General features: G+C 43.4%; 2 protein-coding genes across 8 annotated transcripts; both read left to right on the top strand.

Annotated features, from left to right (window-relative positions):
• The first annotated feature begins 638 nt into the window (after window positions 1-638).
• On the top strand, window positions 639-9417 carry l3mbtl1b (L3MBTL histone methyl-lysine binding protein 1b). Of its 7 annotated transcripts, none has more exons than XM_053887469.1 (22): window positions 639-825; window positions 2462-2607; window positions 2979-3168; window positions 3402-3603; window positions 3681-3807; window positions 3910-3961; window positions 4034-4128; window positions 4204-4308; window positions 4376-4511; window positions 4582-4673; window positions 4756-4907; window positions 4973-5076; window positions 5555-5640; window positions 5720-5830; window positions 5903-6017; window positions 6260-6359; window positions 6614-6808; window positions 7113-7214; window positions 7281-7330; window positions 7556-7670; window positions 7954-8016; window positions 8228-9417. In XM_053887469.1, exons 2-22 carry the CDS (start codon window positions 2497-2499, stop codon window positions 8271-8273), a joined length of 2349 nt encoding a protein of 782 aa, XP_053743444.1. In that variant the 5' UTR covers window positions 639-825; window positions 2462-2496; the 3' UTR covers window positions 8274-9417. The 7 variants fall into 7 exon arrangements, with proteins under 7 accessions (XP_053743444.1, XP_053743440.1, XP_053743443.1 ...); XM_053887465.1 differs by having other exon boundaries at window positions 640-825; window positions 2473-2607; window positions 7281-7336; window positions 7498-7670; XM_053887468.1 differs by having other exon boundaries at window positions 640-825; window positions 4973-5049; window positions 7281-7336; window positions 7498-7670.
• Window positions 9418-14552: 5135 nt separating this feature from the next.
• Window positions 14553-16925, top strand: LOC128746518 (uncharacterized). The gene is made up of 2 exons (XM_053843617.1): window positions 14553-14772; window positions 15972-16925. Exon 2 carries the CDS (start codon window positions 15986-15988, stop codon window positions 16784-16786), a length of 801 nt encoding a protein of 266 aa, XP_053699592.1. The 5' UTR covers window positions 14553-14772; window positions 15972-15985; the 3' UTR covers window positions 16787-16925.
• Window positions 16926-20167: the final 3242 nt, after the last annotated feature.

Genomic DNA, 20167 nt, shown 5'->3' with positions numbered 1-20167 from the left:
GAAATAAACAGACGCGACAAATGCGCCAAAGTGATTCGATATTCAACATAAAGACTTCCAATTGATTTCTACCTTTGTAAAGCTCTCGGTGTTGGTGAACTGGATTGCACCTCCACCGGGGTAGATTGTTTTGCTATGTATAAGTGCTTCATTGTTTCAATCAAAAAGTGTCACTTCCGGCCATTCTATAATCACGATTTGTTCCGTCCCTCCTTTAAAACATCGTAAATCCCCAATTATTTCTTGCTGAATACGACCGATATGATGACTCGATGATTTCGATTAAATATATCTAGCTACTACGAGACTTATTTACGCCTAAATATCCGGTCGCTGGTCGAAAAAAATTCTGGTTAACCGTGGATTGTTGCGGCTGTAAGTGTCGATTTTAAGTCATACATGGTGATAGTGCTCCAGCATCTGTAGGTTGGTTCCTGGAGTACTGCTATATTTACAAGCGAAACTGCCCGTTTGTTGGAACTTGTGGTGGTCCGCGTGTCCTGAAACTCCAACTTCGAGTGTGTTTTAAACGAGTAGACGTGCAGTAAATCCGTCTAGGTTCATTAAAACGACTGTTATGATTGGGCGCTCCATTAACTTCAGTCGTGAACAAAAGAGACACGCATTCTGCAGCCAGTCAGCTGACTGCGTCTCTAATATCGATGATAGAATGTGTTTTGGGTGTGTAGTTAGCGCACGCCCACCTGATATTGACCACCGATCGTGTTGTGAACTTTTCTGTGCCTTGAAGTTGTCAGGCAGCGCATCTTGCACGCATGCGCACCCGACTATCCAGCTCTAAATAAGAGTTAAAACAGAAACGAGGTGAGTTCCACATTTATTTTCCCAGCGGTAGTGTTTATTTATTGTCCTCAACCTTGGCAAATCATTTGAAAACCGACGGGTCTTTGTGCAAGCATGCGGTACTTTTCATCATTCACTCAGATTCAAAACGGCGAGAATAAATCGTTTTTAAGTTTCTATTTAGGAAATACATCATGTTGGAGGGCGAAACATGACACGGTGTATTAATCATTCAGTTTCTTATTGTGTTGCGCGAACGCAAGTTGACCGTTGTGTTTTTCAACGTTATTAACTGTGAACTTATTTATTACAGATTGTCCTTATCTGGCTGCATCCAGCCATAGTGCTAGTGTTAGCCGCCTAGCACTCCCAGTCATTTTGAACGGAGTGCAGCTAGCTGACTGTTAGCTTTCGTGTCAGCGCTAGCCTAGCAACCTGGACTGACATTCCGTGACAAGGGGAAAGTAAAGAAAATAACCAGAAGAAAACAAAACACACCACGGGGAAATTGGATAGCAATTATCGCCTAGTGCCCCACTAGTTTGTGCATGGCGTGCTTTGTTTAAAGAGCGAACACAAGTAATTTAGATAGTTTAAACGTGTTGGTGGCCTCTTCCGATGCTCCGCCATTTTGTATAAGACGAATGCTAATCATGGGCGCTCTTACATACACTTTATGTATGGCGAGAATAAAACGGAGAGTCTGAGACAAAAGTAAAACTTGAGCAAGGTAAATTCATTTTAGCCAATATCTACTTTTCCGCTGTTATGCTCGGAGATACGATGTAAACTATCAGCAAAATAGAGTGTTGAACATGCGTCAAGAGTAAAACGTTATATCGCAACATCAGTCGGATTAAAACGATCGCAAGTTTTAGTGGTCGACACGCAAAGCAGCGTTCCTGGTCCCCGATATGAGTCGACAAGGATTTTCGTCGTTTCTGTTAAAGAAAACGGCCGTTTTTGCCAGATACTGTTAAAACGAGAAAAAGATGAACTTATGCGGAAAATTTAAAGTTGGGACATCAAATCTTGGCTTTGACAACAGTATTGATGGTGTTTCATTCCAATGGGACCATTTTTAGTCGTATTTACGCTTCAGTTTGCCGGAAAAACAGTATTATTATTGACTGTTTTGTCTGAAATCGAAGTGCATGGTGTATCACCAAAACAGCGCACAGTCGCCATCTAATGGTGATGTAGCATATTGCGGTATATAAGTCCAAATTTATAGTGTTGTCAGTGCGACTGGAGTAGAGATTTATTTAGGTCAAGCCAGAATTATTTTATCGACACCCGGTCGCTTATTTTTTAATCAGAACACAAATTAAACTTACCTCTTTATGAAACGAGAGGCTTAATGTTTAAGTTAAAACTCTGCTATTATTTTATTCCAAGCACAGCATAGAATCTCTGGATTGTCTCCGAGGGTTCTACCGCAGTCTTTCAAAGCTGTTTTACTGTGTTTTTTTGGTAGTGTGTCATGCTCATAAAATGTTGTAGATCTGCAGTAGTTTAGTTGTCTTAGAATGTGTGCCAAATATCCAAAAATATAAAACAAATCGATACTTTTTTCTATGGAAGAACAACAACAACAGCATCAAGCTGATGTATCATTACTGCGTTTATCGCAGTACATTAATAATTGCAATGACAGCATTCTTGCAGGCAAAGCATATCAGAGAAGAGGGGATGACTGACACTCCACCCAGTGATGGCCCCTCCCAGGGAGCAGATTTTGACATGATGGGTGCTCTGGACTGGAAAGATGGAATTGCCACTTTGCCAGGAAGTGATATTCGGGTACGCATTTCTTTGTTGTTGTTGTGATGAAAAACAGAATTGTCTCTTAGTTCATGGCTTCATTGAATGTAACTAGAAGGTAACTTTTTGTAATGTCATGTGTGGGAAGGTTATGATTTTATCATCCTAAAGGTGAGCGACTGTATGTCATCTGCATGTTGTATAAACATGATGCTAATAAGCAATGAAAAATGTTTCATCAATAATGAAACCAGACACTGTTTGGTTTGAAATATTAGAGCGGTAACTCAAAAGTCCACAGGTGTGAGTCTGTTCTCTGCTGAGATTGATGACATTTTGGGTGTTTAGAAAAGCTGCAATGGAATATTACTATTAAACTTACTTTTTTACGCATGGGTCTTTCATTTCAGTTTCGCATGACCGAATTTGGTACACTTGAGATTGTAACAGACGTTGAGGTCAAAGGGCAGGAGGCCGCACCTAAATCTGGAACATTGGACCCGACTTCGTCTCATAGCCCCACCCCTCCGCCAGAGAGCCAATCGCAGACTGGAACAGCAGTGACACTCATGAATAAACTTCAGACAGTATCAACTCAAGGTAAAAAAAGTGCTGTGAGACAGATGTGGCACAGCAATACATTTTACTGGCTTTGTGATTATGCTTTTGTAGTCTTAAGGTTTCCCTGTCCCTCAAGTCTGTTTTCAATTTTAGAGCACAGTTAAGGTTAACAGTGCCTTTTATCTTAAAGCTAAAGATTTTTCATATACGTATGTCTGTGTGTATGGACTAATGTGGCTTATTGTCTTTTATATTTCTACACCTGTATAAAGGTCCAACCTTGCCGTCTTCAGAGGAGGGCCCAAGTACAAGGGACCCCAAAGTGGAGATTGGTCCATGTGTTGGTCCTGGTGTTCTTCTGGGTCCAAATCATGAGCTAGCTAAATGCCAGGCCTGTGGCGTTCTCGTTGCCCTGGATGTCCTTTTTCAGGGGAAATTCTGTAGCTCCCTGTGTGCACAGCCCTCCAGTGGCAGGTACGAGCACACACACTTCTTTGTTCCGTTTAAGTTTATCTTCTGTCTCGATGAACTGTCCGACCTTGGTCTTAAAGGTCTTCACCAGGTGAGGCACGGGATGCTCTGACAGCTGAAGGAGAGAAGCTCGGAAAACGGGTGCGTAAAAAGAGAAAGATCTACATGGATTCTGGTGATGAAGAAGAGGAGATGGAGGAACCGGAGGTCAGGATCTTATCTTGATAATATATGAATTCTGTTCTTGACTCCCAAGTATGAATCTCACAGGGAGGTCTTAAAATGCATTTATTTTTCCCCCTGTTTCAGGAGAAAACCAAAAGTAACAAAGGCAGAAGATGCACCAAAGTGGCCAAAATTGGTATGTTTGTCTACAGACCTTATCACTGCAAAATGTAAACAGAAGCATTGATTAATATTTTCTTACCCTCAGGGGCAGCCCCTGGAAACAAGAAGCGAGCGTGGAGCTGGCCAGCTTACCTGGAGGAGGAGAAAGCTGTTGCTGCTCCGGTCAAGCTTTTCAAAGAGGTACTTTCTCAAAATGTGCATGTGTTTCATTGCGTTCTCATCAGGGAGTTAACACACTGTTGTTTTACCTTTCAGCATCAGTCCTTCCCTCAAAGTAGAAACAGTTTTAAAGTGGGAATGAAGTTGGAGGGGCTGGACCCGTGCCACCCCTCTTTGTTCTGTGTGCTCTCTGTAGCTGAAGTAAGTAAACAAAACGGATTGCTGTGCACGTTGTTGTGGCACACCGTTTCATGTTTTTCATCATCAGATCCAAGGCTACAGGGTGCGGCTCCACTTTGACGGTTACCCAGAATGTTATGACTTCTGGGCTAATGCTGATTCGTGGGATCTCAAACCAGCTGGATGGTGTGAAAAGAATGGACACAAACTATTGTTGCCAAAAGGTGAGTGCTGGTTAAAAAAAGAAAATCTTCCTTCCCTTCATTTTGATTTGACATCTAATTTGCTTTCAAGGTTGCAAAGAAGGAGAATTTAATTGGAGTATGTATGTAAAGAACTGCAGAGGCCAGTTGGCACCCAAACATCTTTTTAAAAGCCTGAACACTGTGAGTACCAAGAAAACGTGTTTGATTTATTCATTTGTTTTCATTTCTTACTCTAATTCTGCTGTCTCTTCTCCTTTCTAAGTCTGTGACTCCGTCAGGATTCAGAGCAGGGATGAAGCTGGAGGCAATCGACCGGAAGAACCCATCGTTGATCTGCGTTGCTACTATTGCAGCAGTTGTGGACAACAGGCTGCTCATTCATTTTGATAACTGGGATGACACCTATGATTATTGGTGAGTGGAGTGCATTTTAGGTATAAAAAGTTGTGTTGTGCATTTGGCTCATTTGTTGGCTTTAGGTGTGATGCTAGTAGCCCGTACATCCATCCAGTTGGATACTGCGAAGAGGCCGAGCTCACTCTGACTACTCCAGCTGGTAAGACACAGACGAAGACACATGTGGGTCAGTATATTCTATTTGATGTATCATAGAAGGATCTAACAAAATAGTTAGCGCTTGAGCTAATCTATAATCAAGTTTGTTGCACCTCCTCTTTTAATTGACATAATGTGGTTGTGTGTAACTGTAAAAGCTGCATGCTGCCTGTGCTGTCTCGACATGAGAATCAGCTGTATACCTATTAATGTGAATACATAATATTGTACTGGTATATGATTAAGTAACTAACAAACCTGCATATATATATATTTCTTTCCTTAGCCTGTAGTTGACACAAGTAGCATTTGAGTAATCTTCAAGTAACATGATGTCCAAGTAACATGATTCACTGGTATGATTATTCACTAATGTTATTTATAGTTGGACTTGGGCCGTATTCCAAGTACAGAAACAGATACTGATGACTCTGATGATGCATTTGAAACTACATTTTTGTCATTGTTTTGTTTGTTTTTTGATCGCATAACTGCTGTCTTATCAGAATACAAGCATCCAAAAAGTTTCTCCTGGGAAAAATACCTGGAAGAGACTGGCAGCCAGGCAGCGCCAGCAAGAGCTTTCAAACCAGTTAGTCTCTCAAACACAGCAGCTTGAACCTTCTGTGTTTTATATCAAATTACTGAAATTTTGGCCTATGTCCTCCCAGCGACCACCGCACGGTTTCCAGATTGGGATGAGAGTGGAAGCAGTTGATAAAAGGAACCCAGTGCTAATTCGAATTGCGACTATAGCAGATACAGAAGACCACCGACTCAAGGTACAAGAGGTCACCTTGCAGCGAGTACTGTAAACTGGCGCTGGCTTTGTTTAAATTATCTTTGTTCTCTAGATCCACTTTGACGGCTGGAGCTCAGAGTACGACTACTGGGTGGAAACTGACTGCCCGGACTTGCATCCTCCAGGATGGTGTCAAAAAACTGGCCACCCACTTCAATGTCCGAATGGTGAAATGTGTTTTGCTCTGTGGGAACTACCTTTTTAATGTTTCATTAGTAGTAATGGTTTTCTTTTTTTAATCTGAAGTTATTTGGATTTCAGGTGAAGTCGTAATGACCGAGTGTCATCTGTCTGTAGTGATCTAAGTGTATTTGTTGGCAGTAACATCCACTTATTAACAGGCGTCTTAAGTTTGATGATTGGGATTGTTTGTACCCATGGTTTATTCACTAATGTTTGCATTTTTTAGGTTCCACAGAGTTATTAAGTGCTCTTGGTCAAGGCTGTCCAACCCCAGGATGCAACGGTGTTGGCCACATCAGAGGGCCGCGCTATGGGACCCACTACACGTCAGTCATACTCACACTTTTATGAAAGCGGATTTGTCTGTCACTATTATACGTAGACCTTAGATTTTCAGTTCATGATTGAAAAATGAAGTTTCTTAATCTAGACTATCAGTCTAGTACTGAGACTCCCTTGATCATTTCTAACTGTGAACAATGACTGTTGCTGAATAGGGCTACTAATAAAAATTGTGAGTGAATGAGAGTGTAACTGATGACCCATAAACACTCTCAGTAAAATCTTTGTGTCTGTCCAGTCAGGTGAGCTGCCCCTATTCCGAGATTAACCTAAACAAGGAGGGTTTGGTCCCAGACCGTCTTAGTGGAGAAAGACCTATGACCCTAAGTGGACCTCTGGTTCGGGTCCGACGCCCCGACCCATCTTTAAACACCACAGCACATACCAGCCAGACACCAGATCGGCTGGAGGCACTGGATGATGTTCAGAACAGGTTTGTTGAGCTCTGTTAAGTTATTTTTTTCAGCAGCAACATCAGCACCAGAGCTCAGCTATAGCAATGTGATGACCCGAATAGAATGGATTCATTGGTTGAAATGGTTTTTATATGAAAGTTTCTGAGTTTCCCGATGGTCATGCGTTTGTGATAACAGCTGCACCCTTGTCTATGCGCACTTGTGGAACCCTCAGTAATTCCATTGCTTCTGCAATGCTACAGCAGATTGCCGTTTGAATGTGAAGGAATAAATAAAGATGAGTTGCATCTCTTCCCTGAAGCACGTTGTCTCCGTTGCTAGGAAACAAGTGAACGTTGAAGCGGAATCGTCTGGGCGTAATGGCCATTTAGAACCAGCAGGAGGTCCCAATGAGCAAATGCAAATTATCAACCGATTGAAAAGGTAACCTCAGATTAATTGACGTGAATTGATTTTTTGATTGCTTATGTAAAATTGCTTTATTTTTAGAAGTGGCCATCCTCCAAAATATCTGAAGATGCATGTGAAGCAAGAGGCAGGTGATGGTAGGTACTGTCTGAAACTTCACATCACTCCTAAATTATATAACCCTTTATTTCACTTGACTGTGCCGCTCACTGTGTGGCCTTAATGTGGCATGGTCATATCAACTATGCTCTTGTACTACTTTTAGTTTAAGGGACCTCATCCGTTATTCTCTCCGCAGTCTCGCCAGACTCCATCTCACTGCAGCAGGCACTCCACGAATCTGTGTTTCCCCCCAGCATCTCAGCTGCTTCCCACCACCGGGTGGCTCTTTGCTGGGATAAACACTGCCAACTGCTGCCAGAGGTCTTGGGGCTTAGTGCCAAGAGAGTGGCTGCATGGAGTGTTGAGGAGGTCAGTTGTTCAGCCAATCCATCCCAAACAGGTCAACATGGTGTTACATGAGGTGTTTGATGAAGTATGCGGCAGAGTTATGTTTATTTGAATTCCAGTCCACAACAACCAAAATGTCTGTCAGGCCGATGCCTCCTGGCAAGAAGAATTTTAAGAAGGTTTTCCTCAGATGAGATGTGGGATGAAAGATTGTACTCACTGAAGATGCTCGCTGCACACCTAGGACAAGTTGCTTTATGTTGTAACTCCAAGCTTCCGTTCAGGATTCTGTCTGATTTTTCAGGTTGCTGGATTTGTCAAAGGACTGCCAGGATGTAAAGAACACGCTGCAACATTTAAAACGGAGGTAAGAACTCCAGTGCAACAACATTTTTGCAGTGCTCATTCTGTGCTTGTGAAGATGTGTTTCGAATATTGCTTGATCTTGTTCTTATTGAGAAACCTCAATTATTAACTAGTGACAATTGTAGAATGCCAGGTGGATGACACATCTGATCGTCTCTTTTAAATTGCAATATTTTGTTAAATCCATGTTTGATCTGCTTCCTTGACTCCAGCAAATTGACGGCGAGGCCTTCCTGCTGCTCACCCAGACAGACATAGTGAAAATCCTGTCCATCAAGCTTGGCCCTGCCTTGAAGATCTACAACTCCATCCTGATGCTGAAAAGCGCTGACGAGGAATAAAAAGCTGGTTGGGATTAGAGTTTCTCCATCAGCACTTCTCTTGTGTCTGACAAGTGTTGTAACAACACTGCTACGAGACCGAAAAGCCATCAGAAAACGTCCGTCAGCTTAAACCTCCCGCCTGGAAGGACTGACAGGAGGGAGGGTTGCTTTCTATAACTTATATTGTGTTTTAGCGAGGGCTGGGCGGTAAAGTGATAACTGTGTGTGTGTGGATGGTGAGAATAAATTCAACCACTCGCACATGAGGTATGCTCGAAGCTGCAAAGATGCAGAGGCTGTGGGAAATACAAGTGACAAAATCAGCTACTATTAGCTGTTCTATATTGTATATGTCTCAATATGTAACAAGATTATTTCTGTATCGCCCAGCCATCGTTGGAGCCCACTTATCTTTAATTCCTCACAGTTTGTCAGAGTTTTTGGTTGTTTCCATTGTTGTTATGAAGTTGTGGAGCGTTTGGAACACACCTCCTTCCTTGAACCTGTTTAGTGTTATTTGTTTTTTTTCCAAAGCTACAGAAACAATCCTGAGATGTGGAGATGCACCAGATGTGGTTGCGCTGCTCTCTTCTAGAGGTAGAGGGCGCATCTAAGCTGCTTCTTGAGCCGAATGCAATGTTTAACTGAAGTGGGCTGCTAGTGAGGTTATTGTGCGTGCGTAGGCGCCAGATTAAGGCGTCAATTGGTGTGTTGTCCTCACCTGGTCCGAGGTGAAAGGCTCGTCCTCTTCTCTTTCGTACGTTTGTGACGGCACATGAATGTAAAAGTGTCCGCATTAATTCCAGCAACGGTGGCATTTGTGCAAACTTGTCCCATATTAATAGCAGCCACACATGAACTCACACCTGCGCAGTTTATGCAAGGACCTTTTTAGGGAACTAATCCTTCCAAAGTCCCAAGAAGAAAGGAAAGAAAAAAGAACAATAATTAGAACTTAAACAATGAACTCCAGTTTATATGCAAACAGCTTTTATTTATGTCTTTGTCTTGGATGCTGCGTTTTGCCGCCAGAACTGACGCGTGAACGTGTGAATAAATAAGCACCTAAAAGTGCAAACATCTCCAAATGTGAGCAGTTTTTTTTTCTTTCTTCAGTATTATTTCACTCATCAGAAGCAGGTTTATTTAATGCAGCAGTGACGGGGGGCAAGCCAGTTTTCTTCTTACCCCAGTCCCAACCCTGGATAAATGCAGAGGGTTGTGTGAGGAAGGGCATCTGACGTAAAAGCTTGCCAAACTAAAAGATGCAGATCAGACAAATGTATCTCATACTGGATCGGAGAGGGGGGAGGCGTGCCAATAGACAGAGGGAGAAGAGGAAAGATAAGAGAATAGGTTTGAGAGGAGGGACTCTGAATGTGGGAAATATGACAGGGAAAGCTAGAGAGTTGGCTGACATGATGCAGAGGAGGAAGGTGGATATTCTATGTGTTCAGGAGACCAAGTGGAAAGGTAGCAAGGATAGAAGCTTAGGAGCAGGGTTTATACTGTTTTATCATGGTGTAGATGGCAAGAGGAATGGAGTGGGAGTCATCTTGAAGGAGGAGTTTCAGACAGAGTGATGAGCCTCAAGTTAGAAATGGAAGGGATCATCTTCAATGTAGTTAGTGCTTGAGGAGAAGGAGACCTTCTGGAGTGAATTAGATGAACTGCAGGAGAGTATTCCCAGAGGCGAGAGAGTGGTCATTGGGGCAGACTTCAATGGACACGTTGGTGCAGGAAACAGAGGTGACCAGGAAGTGATGGGAAAGTTTGGCATCCAGGATAGGAACACTGAAGGTCAGATGGTTGCAGAAAAGAAGGCTGTGATCTTCCAGAAGAGGTGACTTACAGAAGTGGAGGTAAGAGCACACAGGTGGATTACATCTTGTGTAGACGATTTCACTTGAAGGAGATTATTGATTGTTAAGTAGTAGTGGGTGAGAGTGTGGCCAGACAACATATGATGGTGATGTGCAGGATGACCATGGTGGTGAGGAAGGTGAAGAGGGCAAAGGCAGAGAAGAAGACAAAGTCGTGGAAGCTGAAAGAGGAAGAGTCTTGTGTTGGATTCAGGGAGGGATTGAAGCAGGCTTTGGGTGGCCAAGAAGGACTTCCAGATGACTGGACAACTACTGCTGAGGTGATCAGGGAGACAGGTAGAAGAGTTCTTGGTGTGTCATCTGGAAGAAAAGTGCTTGGTGGTGGAACGAAACAGAGGGGACTATGAGGACTTATATGCGAGGTTTGGATAGTGAGGAGGGTGAGAGAGATTTGTACAGGACTGCAAGACAGAGAGATAGAGCTGGGAAGGACGTGCAGCAAGTTAGGTTGATCAAGGATAGAGAGGGAAATGTTTTGACTGATAACAGAAGTGTGTTGCTGAGATGGAAAGAGTACTTTGAAGAGCTGATGAATGAGGAAAATAAGAGAGTACAAAGAGTAGAAGGAATGACCATCGTAGATCAGGACGAAGATGGCAAAGATTAGTAAGGCTGAAGCGAGAAGGGCACTGAAGAGGATGAAGAGTGGAAAGGCAGTGGGCCCCTATGATATACCTGTGGAGGTGTGGAAGTGTTTAGGAGAGGTGACCGCAGACTTTTTGACCAGAACATTTAACAAGGACTTTGAGAGTGAGAAGATCCCTGAGGAATGGAGGAGAAGTGTGCTGGTGCCCATCTTCAAGAACACGGGAGATGTCCAGTGTTGTGGGAACTACACAGGGATAAAGTTGATGAGCCATACGATGAAGTTGTGGGAAAGAGTAGTGGGAAGTAGACTAAGGGTGGAAGTCAGCATATGTGAGCAACAGTATGGCGTCATGCCAAAAAAGAGCACCACAGATGCAGTGTTTGCTTTGAGGATGTTCATGGAGAAGTACAGAGAAGGTCAAAAGGAGCTCCATTGTGTCTCTGTGGACCTGGAGTAAGAGTGCCAAGAGAAGAGTTGTGGTACTGTATGAGGAAGTCTGGAGTGGCAGAGAAGTATGTTTGAGTGATGGAGGACATGTATACCAGGTGTGAGACAGTGGTGAGGTGTGCTGCAGGTGGAACAGAGGAGTTTGAGGTGGAGGTGGGACTCCACCAAGGCTCAGCTCTGAGCCCCTTCCTCTTTGCCATGGTGATGGATGGAAGAAGCCCCTTGGACAATGATGTTTGCAGATGACATTGTGATCTTTGGTGAGAGCAGGGAGCAAGTGGAAGATAAGCTAGAGAGTTGGAGGTTTGCCTTAGAAAGGAGAGGGATGAAGGTTAGCCACAGTACGACGGAATACATGTGTGTGAATGAGAGGGATCCAAGTGGACAGGTGAAGTCGCAGGATGCAGAGATAAAGAAGGTAAATTATTTGAAGTACTTAGGCTCAAAGGTCCAGGGTGGTGGAGAGTGTGAGAAAGAGGTGAAGGAGCAGGTGCAGGCAGGATGGAATCATTGAAGAAAAGTGTCAGGTGTGATGTGGGACAAAAGGGTGTCGGCAAGGATGAAAGGGAAGGTGTATGAAAGGGTGGTGAGGCCAGCAATGTTGTATGGTTTGGAAACAGTGGCACTGAGGAAAAGACAGGAGGCAGATGCTGAGCTTCTCTCTGGGAGTGAGCAGGATGGATAGGATCAGGGACAGTACATGTCAGGTGTTCAGGAGACAAAGTCAGAGAGTCTAGATGGAGATGGTTTGGACATGTACAGAGGAGAGAGAGCCAGTACATTGGTAGGAAGATGTTGAGGTTGGAACTGCCAGGCAGAAGGTGGAGAGGAAGGTCAAAGAGGAGCTTTATGGAGGTGGTGAAGGAGGACATGAGGTTTGTAGGTTTGAGAGAAGAGGAAGCAGAGGACAGGGTGAGATGGAGGAAGATGATCCGTTGTGGCCACCACTGAAGGGAGATGCTGAAAGGAAAGGAAGAAGAAGAAACAGGTTTATTTAGTTCTGTCCATGAGATGTTACGGGCTGCAGGGGCAGGCCTTGGATCAGCCACATGAGATGACTCTTCTCACTGTGAAGGGCTGCAGCAGAGGAAAGTATGGCCCGTGGACCACATGTGGCCATGTACCATCATTCATGCAGCACTCATGAGGAATGAGGAAAATCGAATTCTAAACGTGACTAATTAGGTATTTGAAAATAAAGATCTGAAATTCACTGAGTATTTTTATCCCAATTTCATGTGTGTTTTCCTCCCTCCTGTTTCCATTGTTTCCTAATATATGAATGAATATTTATTCCTATTCCACACATAACAATAAGCTGACAAATAAAGGACATTGAATTTAATCTAATTTAAGCGATTTATGGGTATTTCTTCAGCGCAGGAACATGGATCCTGGTATGTATATATATATATATATATATATTATAGCGAAGCCTCTAGAGGGCTGAGCACTCTGAAGAAGCACACTGAGAACCATGAATGTCATCACTGCCTGCTGGAATTTAACAAGAATGGGGCGTGGTCTGGCGCCCTCCACAGGCCACCAGCGGATTGACTGAGCCGAGTTGATCACAAAATCAGCTTCCATGTAGTGTTAGTACTGATTGGGGTTGGACACATTTTCATTTACAACCTAAGGTTAAACCGAGGTGCCACTGGCTGAGAACCATTTCCTGCTGCAGGCACTCTTCAGATGGACCCATTCTGACAACCGGATTGAAAATAAAGGAACAACATCTCGTACAGCTGCCATGCCAGCTTTCATTTGTCTCATACACAAATCCCTGCTCATGTTTCGGGAAGGATCAATGTGACAGATCATGTTTGTTTCAGGTTTGTTTGTTTTATCTCCAACTGGACTGTGTATACGCACCGACCAGAATCCTGTGTGTGGGCCACATCTGAGTCTCACCCGGGAGTCCAGCTGAGTTTGGTATGGAAGCTGTCTGACCGGCACACAGAGCAGGAAATGATGGTTAAGACGGGTAAGGAAATAGTGGTAACTGCAAAAAAAGTTTGACAACTCTGTATTTGGGTTCACTTTGTGAATAAAAAAAAACAACTTTTGGCAAGGTCATTAAGTTTCTGGCCAATACCATTATCGATTAACCGACATCCCTTTTCCACCTTTTGGGACCTGTGGACCTTCTCTCTTCATAGAATCCTGGGTCTGCTGTTCACTCTCCTCACACAAGAGCCAGGCTGCCAGGCCCAAAACCGATTCCTCATCCCTTTGTTTATCTATGTTTATCTAGCATTTGTAGGTTCCTCTGACCACTCCAGTTTCCTCCCACTCAGTTAAATGAGGCCAACCAAGTCATTCCATGTAAATGAATCAACAAACTTCCAAGAGTAGGAAATTGAGATGGAATACACTGCTGTATTTTGGTGGACGAAGATTAATAAATGAATAATGTGTGGATTATGATCAACGAATATAAATATTAGGGTTGTCAAAAGATTCAAATTTTAAATCTAAATCGCACTAAAGCTGACTTAACTCCTTATTAATCACACATTTTGCACCTGTTCTAAATGTAACTTAAAGGAATCTGTGGAATAATGCTTTCCTCATGCAAACATTTGTTTACTCCTATAACCCAACATAACAGACACCGCCAAGAACATTCTTTAGAATAACCTCAGAGGCACTGAAGAGGCTCAACAACATAACAGTCTAAGCATCATTGGCCACTGTTGTCTTTTAAGAGAGAATAAGGGGAAGAAGTTATATATATATATATATATATATATATATATATATATATATATATATATATATATATATATATATATATGTGTGTGTGTGTGTGTGTGTGTGTGTGTGTGTGTGTGTGTGTGTGTGTCTAAAAAACCAACCTTGAATCTGCTCCTTTTCAACCTCTGTATCATGTAAAAAGAAACATTGTATGTACCAACCAAGAAGCCATGTGATATCACAGTTATGTAACGCTTACACTTAAATGAGATCAAAATAAGCATTTGATTCCTTCATCACTTAAGCTTCATTTTGATCAGATAAAAAACATGATAAATAAGCCATTAACTGTAGTGCGATTAATTGAGATTTCAAATGTAATCTAGTGACAGACTGACTGTGCAATGTTTTCCAGACAACCAATTGAGCAAAACAGTGTTTGTGATTTCTTGAATTTCTCATCAGATTACTCCTTTCATCGCCATGTCTCGTGATGGTATGACACAGTCGATGGAGGAGACACTTGACTGTGGGATCGGTCCGTGTTTCCCACGATCCCTCCCCTCCCCTCCCTCCCTCGTCTCTCTCTCACCACACACGCTCACTTTCGGAGTTCGTCCTTCTCTCACTATCACCGCAGACTTCACCGACGTCTCCTCCTGAGAACACGACTTCAGCCCAAAGTCTGGATTTTTAGGAAGACCCACGCAGCTCGGACCCCGTTCGTCCGTGGACGATGCCTCTCTGTTTAGGATTCCGGTCCAGTCTCCAGCTGACTGCAGCAACAGTGCGGACCGTCATGGATCCTTATGAGCGTGAGCGAGCACACTTTTGTCAGCACATCTGCTTTTGTTCATCCATCCGACACTGGGTTGACTTTCCATGACTGCAGATTCAGTGGAGGTTCGGTACTGCACTGGTTGTGTCTCATTAACACAACCACATGTCTTATTAAAGCTGCTATTTCCTGTTTTGAGCACTGCAGTCATCTGTCCACAACAATCTCTACAACTACAGCAGCCTCAGAGGAATTAAGCCTCACCTTCTTAAGCACTTGAACTGCAGACAAAATCTCAACTAGCAGTGTGTGTGGCGATGTTTAGAGACACCTTTATCACCTGGCAAGCATTGGACCTGACACACACTTGTATTCTGTGAATCAAAATGGCTCTGTCCAAACCTGGTACTGGTGTTTTATCACTCACATCAGCACACGCATGACTACATTCTTAACACAAACAGCTCAATAGGATGTAGATGACTTAGTTCTTGTACTGACCTTCATCTCTCCAGAGAAACTGACTGTGAATACAACATTTATAAGTAATGTACATGGCGAGTGTGGTCCTCTGTTGGTCAATATTTTATCATTATAGCGGTCGTTTTTCTACCTGTGACCTGTGAATGGCTGGCGCCCCAGTAGCTCGCAGTGGGAGTGGTAATATGAAATATAATATAAAACATCCCTCCTTTGCTCTTGAACAAGACTCAAGTCTTCCTGCCTTTAAAAAGTTAAAGTCTGTGATGATGGATTCCCTTTTGTCAGGCCCTTAACCAGACATTGCAATTTTCCTCAGTAAACTGTGGAGGTTAGCAGCAAGCAGTCAACATGGTGGAACGTACCTTTATATTTTATCCATGAAAAGCTCGAATGTAAAGGGCGATTCTTCATGTGCTGACAGAATACTTAGAACATCCATCCATCCAGTAAAGGTCACTCAAGGCCAACACCACGGTGTCAAACTATGAGAAGATGGTCCTCATCACTAGAGTGAGGAGACAACACTTGTGCCTTGTACTTTATACCAAGATTACATTGACCAAAGAGAAACAAAAAAAGAATGTGAAAGGTAAATGCGTAATGTTTTTTATACGTGGAAGAGTAATCCCGCTTATGACCTGATGATAACAACACTGTGTCATGAGCTTGTTTTTATTGTTCTGAACGTGATATTTATCTAGAAGGGGCCGGAGCTTTGCAGTGTCTTGTCTCATCGTAACTCTCCTCCTCCAGTGTGAAGCCTGAGCATGACGGCAGCGAGTCCCGTCTGCAGCCCGGCGTCCTCCCACTATTCCCAGTCATCCTGCCTCTGCCTCCCAGGATGCCACAGACACCTGAGGAAAGGTGGGGCTCTGCGTAGCAACCTACACCTTCGCTCTGCCCCGGGAGTGTGGCTGCTGCTGGGTGTGGGGGTTGTGCTGGTGGGCATGACTGTGGCTGTGGCCGGATACATTTCGGCTGCGCCAAAGTCTGCGGTGGGGCGTGGAAGCTCCCACATCGAGAGGATGAAGCTGGCCGGTCCCGTGGTCATGGGCGTGGGCTTGTTCATCTTCATCTGCGCCGCTACTCTGCTGTACGAAAACAGGGACCGTGAGAACATCAGGCTGGAGTCTCTGGATGATTTGGAGGATCTGAAAGGAGGACTCAGTTGGGAGGACTCGCCAGAGCAGGAGCAGTGGGAGTGCAAAGAAGGGCATCAAGGATCCTGGGCTTCTCCGGTGCACACTCTTCCTCTGACCAAGACGGCTCCTCCTGCCCCTCAGAAGAGCAGACACCCCATCAGCAAACTTCTGCTGGAGGGAAAACAGGAGGTGTACAGAAAGCAGGAGGGGGATGAGAAGAAGCAGCAGGAGGGGAGATCAACGCTGCTGGCCAGAGTTCTGCACCACCAGGAGCCCACTCCCTACTCCTCCTCCTCGTGCCCGTCCATCTCGCACACCTCCATCTGCTCCGACTCCTGCAACTCCAGCGAGCTCAACTTCAACATACGGACTGGCTCTCCTCTGATGCCTGAAGTCCTTGTAGCTGCTGCTTCCAGACAGCTGTGATGTGGAACACAGGCTCATTAACAGCTCTGCTAGCAGGTCATGCTGCGTTCAAGTCCGCAGTGTCCCATCGCCTCTGAAGACATTACAAATCCACTGTAACCTGCTGTCATTATGAATCAAATTAAAGCCTGCTTTTATATTGGAGCCTCTTTTCCTCTTCTTCAAATTTCCCAAATGAACTCAAAGTATTAGCAGGGAGACTTCGGAAGGAAGAGCACATGACTGATGGTGAGCTTTTAAAGTGCTGAAGTTACGATCTCACCGGTAATTCAGCCTTGTGTGTTGACCAGTGAAGAAAAAGCGACACTGCATTTCATGTCTTACCTCAGCAGAGAATCAGATATGGGTAAGCTTCAGTAAGAAATGAATTATTTGATCTCTTTTCTCTATGGTGGGGGAAAAAATTCGAGGTGTAAGAGTTTAAATTTGAGGTAGATATGCTGAGCTTTGTCATTCAACCGCCCATTCCAGTCTGAGAGGGTTGCAGCAGGATACCACACAGTGATGATCGACTCACCTTTGAGTCATTGAACGCTGTACAGAAACAAGGCAATCGAGATGCTAATATGAGATAGCATATATATTTATGGTAATCTTCAGAATGAAGTATTTTACACATTAATTCTGACTGAAATGAACATATCTAACTCTTACTTAAATGTAACTACTAGTACGACTACCTCCAATATCATCCATTAATTGGTGCATGTCTCTGTCAGTCACATCTGGTGCCTTCAATGAAGTAGGACATCCCACATGATGGATTAAAATGTTTATATCCCGCTAAACTATACTGTTTACTGCTCATATCAGCCAGAGACCAATAATTCATTACTTATAGTCTGTGTGCTGATGTATCTTTTCTACACAGAAATGCAGTCACTGCACCATGAAGCACATTATTATATTGCAAATATCTAATTCCCCAGTTGGAAACCATTTTGAACTGAATATACACCTGAACAATCATTGCTTAAAATGAAGTGCATTAATGAAAGTCTTTTTGAGACGGTAGGAGGTAAATGCTCTTTAAGTTGCCAAACATAGTGTTTATCAGCGTCGGCCAGAACTAAGAAAGAAGGATATTCTGCCGCGGCATGATCAGTGACTGCTCGCTTACATTCCCCATAAACATCCCAAGTGTTTGATGTGATGCTCCAGTGCCGCCGTGACTCAGTGATGAGTGTTTTGGTTCTGTGTCGATCTCTGACTCAGTCCAACATTCAACTTCATGTCCATCACGTAGACCTCGCCCTGTGCACAAATTCCCAAAGCCACCACAGGTCTGACCATATTTGGAGTGAGAGGGGCTAACTAAAACTTATTCTGGTACCATTCTGAGAGGAGGACGAGCGCACTCCTTTGCTCTGAAACACAAACATCCTGCACAAGTAGAGTTCACTTTCAGCAGCTTGGAGAGGCTGAGTTAAGAGGATGAGGCAGATTAGGTCTCAAATGAGTTGTTATCTAATCTCACACATACTGTAATCTACTTTTTATCTGAGAATATTGTCTCGGTAAAAACAGCTCACTCTCCTCTCACTCTCCACCTACAACCCACTATAAATAACAGGCCGGGCTTTGCGCAAGTGGAAACTCTATTTTTATTTATTTATTTTTTAACAAAAGCATCTCTCCCACAGCTTCAGACGCCTTGTGTCTGTGGAGACAGATTTGGTAAAATTGTGTTCAATGCACCAGCGTTACTGTGAAAACGAAACTTGTTAGCAAACTGCATTGCTAAGCTAACTACCACCCTACTTTTAGAATTTATTAGCTCTTTATTCAATGGCACTGACACGATGGTATAAATAGTGTCAGTGCCAAACAGAACATTTCAGTGTTGTTCTGAAGTGCATTGTTGGTTGCGTCTTTCTGAATTTGGTCAGATTTAGGGGGACAAACCTTTACAGTGACATCATTACGTTATGGAGGGTGAATTTTGGAGATTGCTTGATGGGTTGTTGTATGCCAGGTGTTGGATGGAATCCAAGTCAGCTGCACTCACAGGAGATAGTTGTCAAGGTTTCTGTGGTCAAGAAGACTTCACCCTCTGTGATGTGTTGCTTGTCCTTTGTATTCTGGATCTGAGTGCCACTGAATATGAGGAACTGAGGTGAGCGCACCTTCGCAGATGTTTAAGCCTCTGTGGACGGTGAACAGATGGCGATTGAAGATGCGTTTGGAATTGCACTTTCTGTCGCTCCTTCACTGGTCTACCACCCTTTCATGTGCAGTTCTGATCCAATCGGAGAGTGAAAATATGTGGAAACCATCAGACAGTATTGGAAAACCACAACAGAAAACACTGCCCCCATACAAATGATGTTCATAAACCTGGACAGTTTATAGTGAGCAGTCTGAGAAAGCCCTCACACATCCCCTCACTAGAAAAACAAACCACAGATTTCTTCCACACTTGAATCCCCTTTGTCTCTCCAGGTGCTCCTCTTCATTCCATTCGGTGGCTACAGTCATCCCTGGGGGATGTGACATTTTAATGGAAGCTACCACAGCGTTGTGGCTCCAACACACATTCTGTACTTGTACAAAACCACACCTCCCAAAACCTGGAGTGGCTGACCAGGATCGTGGGTTAGTATTACCAGCGACAAGCAAAACTCTGGATGTTCTCTTCCCATTTTTGTGGGTTTGAAGGTAGGGTCACGAAACACAAAAATCGAGGAAACAGGTGAACAAAAAAACCCAAATAAAATTTTTCAGCAGAAGACAAAAAAAGAACACCAAACAAAACAAACTAACAACACACAAACAACATAGACGAAACCATCAATGAAATCTGAACGGCAAATGGAAAAAAAACACAATCTCCCGAAAGACAAAACTAAACACAGAAGGACAAAAAACGTAGATGCATTTAAAAAAAAAAAGAAACTAAAAATGAAATGTTCAAAGAAGTCATTCAAATAATATATATTATAATAAATGTTAAACGTTCAACCAGAAAACATAACACAAACACAAAGCACTATACTGTAAACAATAAAAGGTGAAAAAGAAAACACAAACAGAAAAAAGAGGGTATTCTCTTCATGCTGTCTGAGTTCTTTACTTCGGTCCAATACTGATGACGCACGGTGCTCACACGTTTGGAAGAGACACTTCTTTGCCGCTTGTGTTTTTTTGTTCTGAACCGTGTTGTGTTTTGTGGCCTATATTGTTTCCCCCTTCAAGCTGTTTTTCAAAATGCTGGTGTTTATTCATGAGCATAGCAGCAGCTAAACCGGTTGTTATAAGACCCTCCTAACTGAGTGAAAACTGCGTGATTCTCTCACTCTCCCACCATCCTGACCTTTCATCTCCTCATCACAGTCCTACGCTTTAACTACTTGACTTCTACTGAGGAAGAAAAACAGATTG

The sequence above is a fragment of the Synchiropus splendidus genome, chromosome 15, assembly GCF_027744825.2.
Source record: "Synchiropus splendidus isolate RoL2022-P1 chromosome 15, RoL_Sspl_1.0, whole genome shotgun sequence".
NCBI lineage: Eukaryota > Metazoa > Chordata > Actinopteri > Syngnathiformes > Callionymidae > Synchiropus > Synchiropus splendidus.
This window is presented reverse-complemented; position numbering and strand designations above follow the sequence as displayed.

Coding starts and splice junctions, on each gene's coding strand:
- l3mbtl1b (XM_053887465.1), top strand. CDS start 2,497: ATGACTGACACTCCACCCAGTGATGGCCCCTCCCAGGGAGCAGATTTT. Junction 6,018..6,259: donor CCCACTTCAATGTCCGAATG/GTGAAATGTGTT, acceptor TGCATTTTTTAG/GTTCCACAGAGTTATTAAGT. Junction 7,337..7,497: donor GAAGCAAGAGGCAGGTGATG/GTAGGTACTGTC, acceptor TTCTCTCCGCAG/TCTCGCCAGACTCCATCTCA.
- LOC128746518 (XM_053843617.1), top strand. CDS start 15,986: ATGACGGCAGCGAGTCCCGTCTGCAGCCCGGCGTCCTCCCACTATTCC.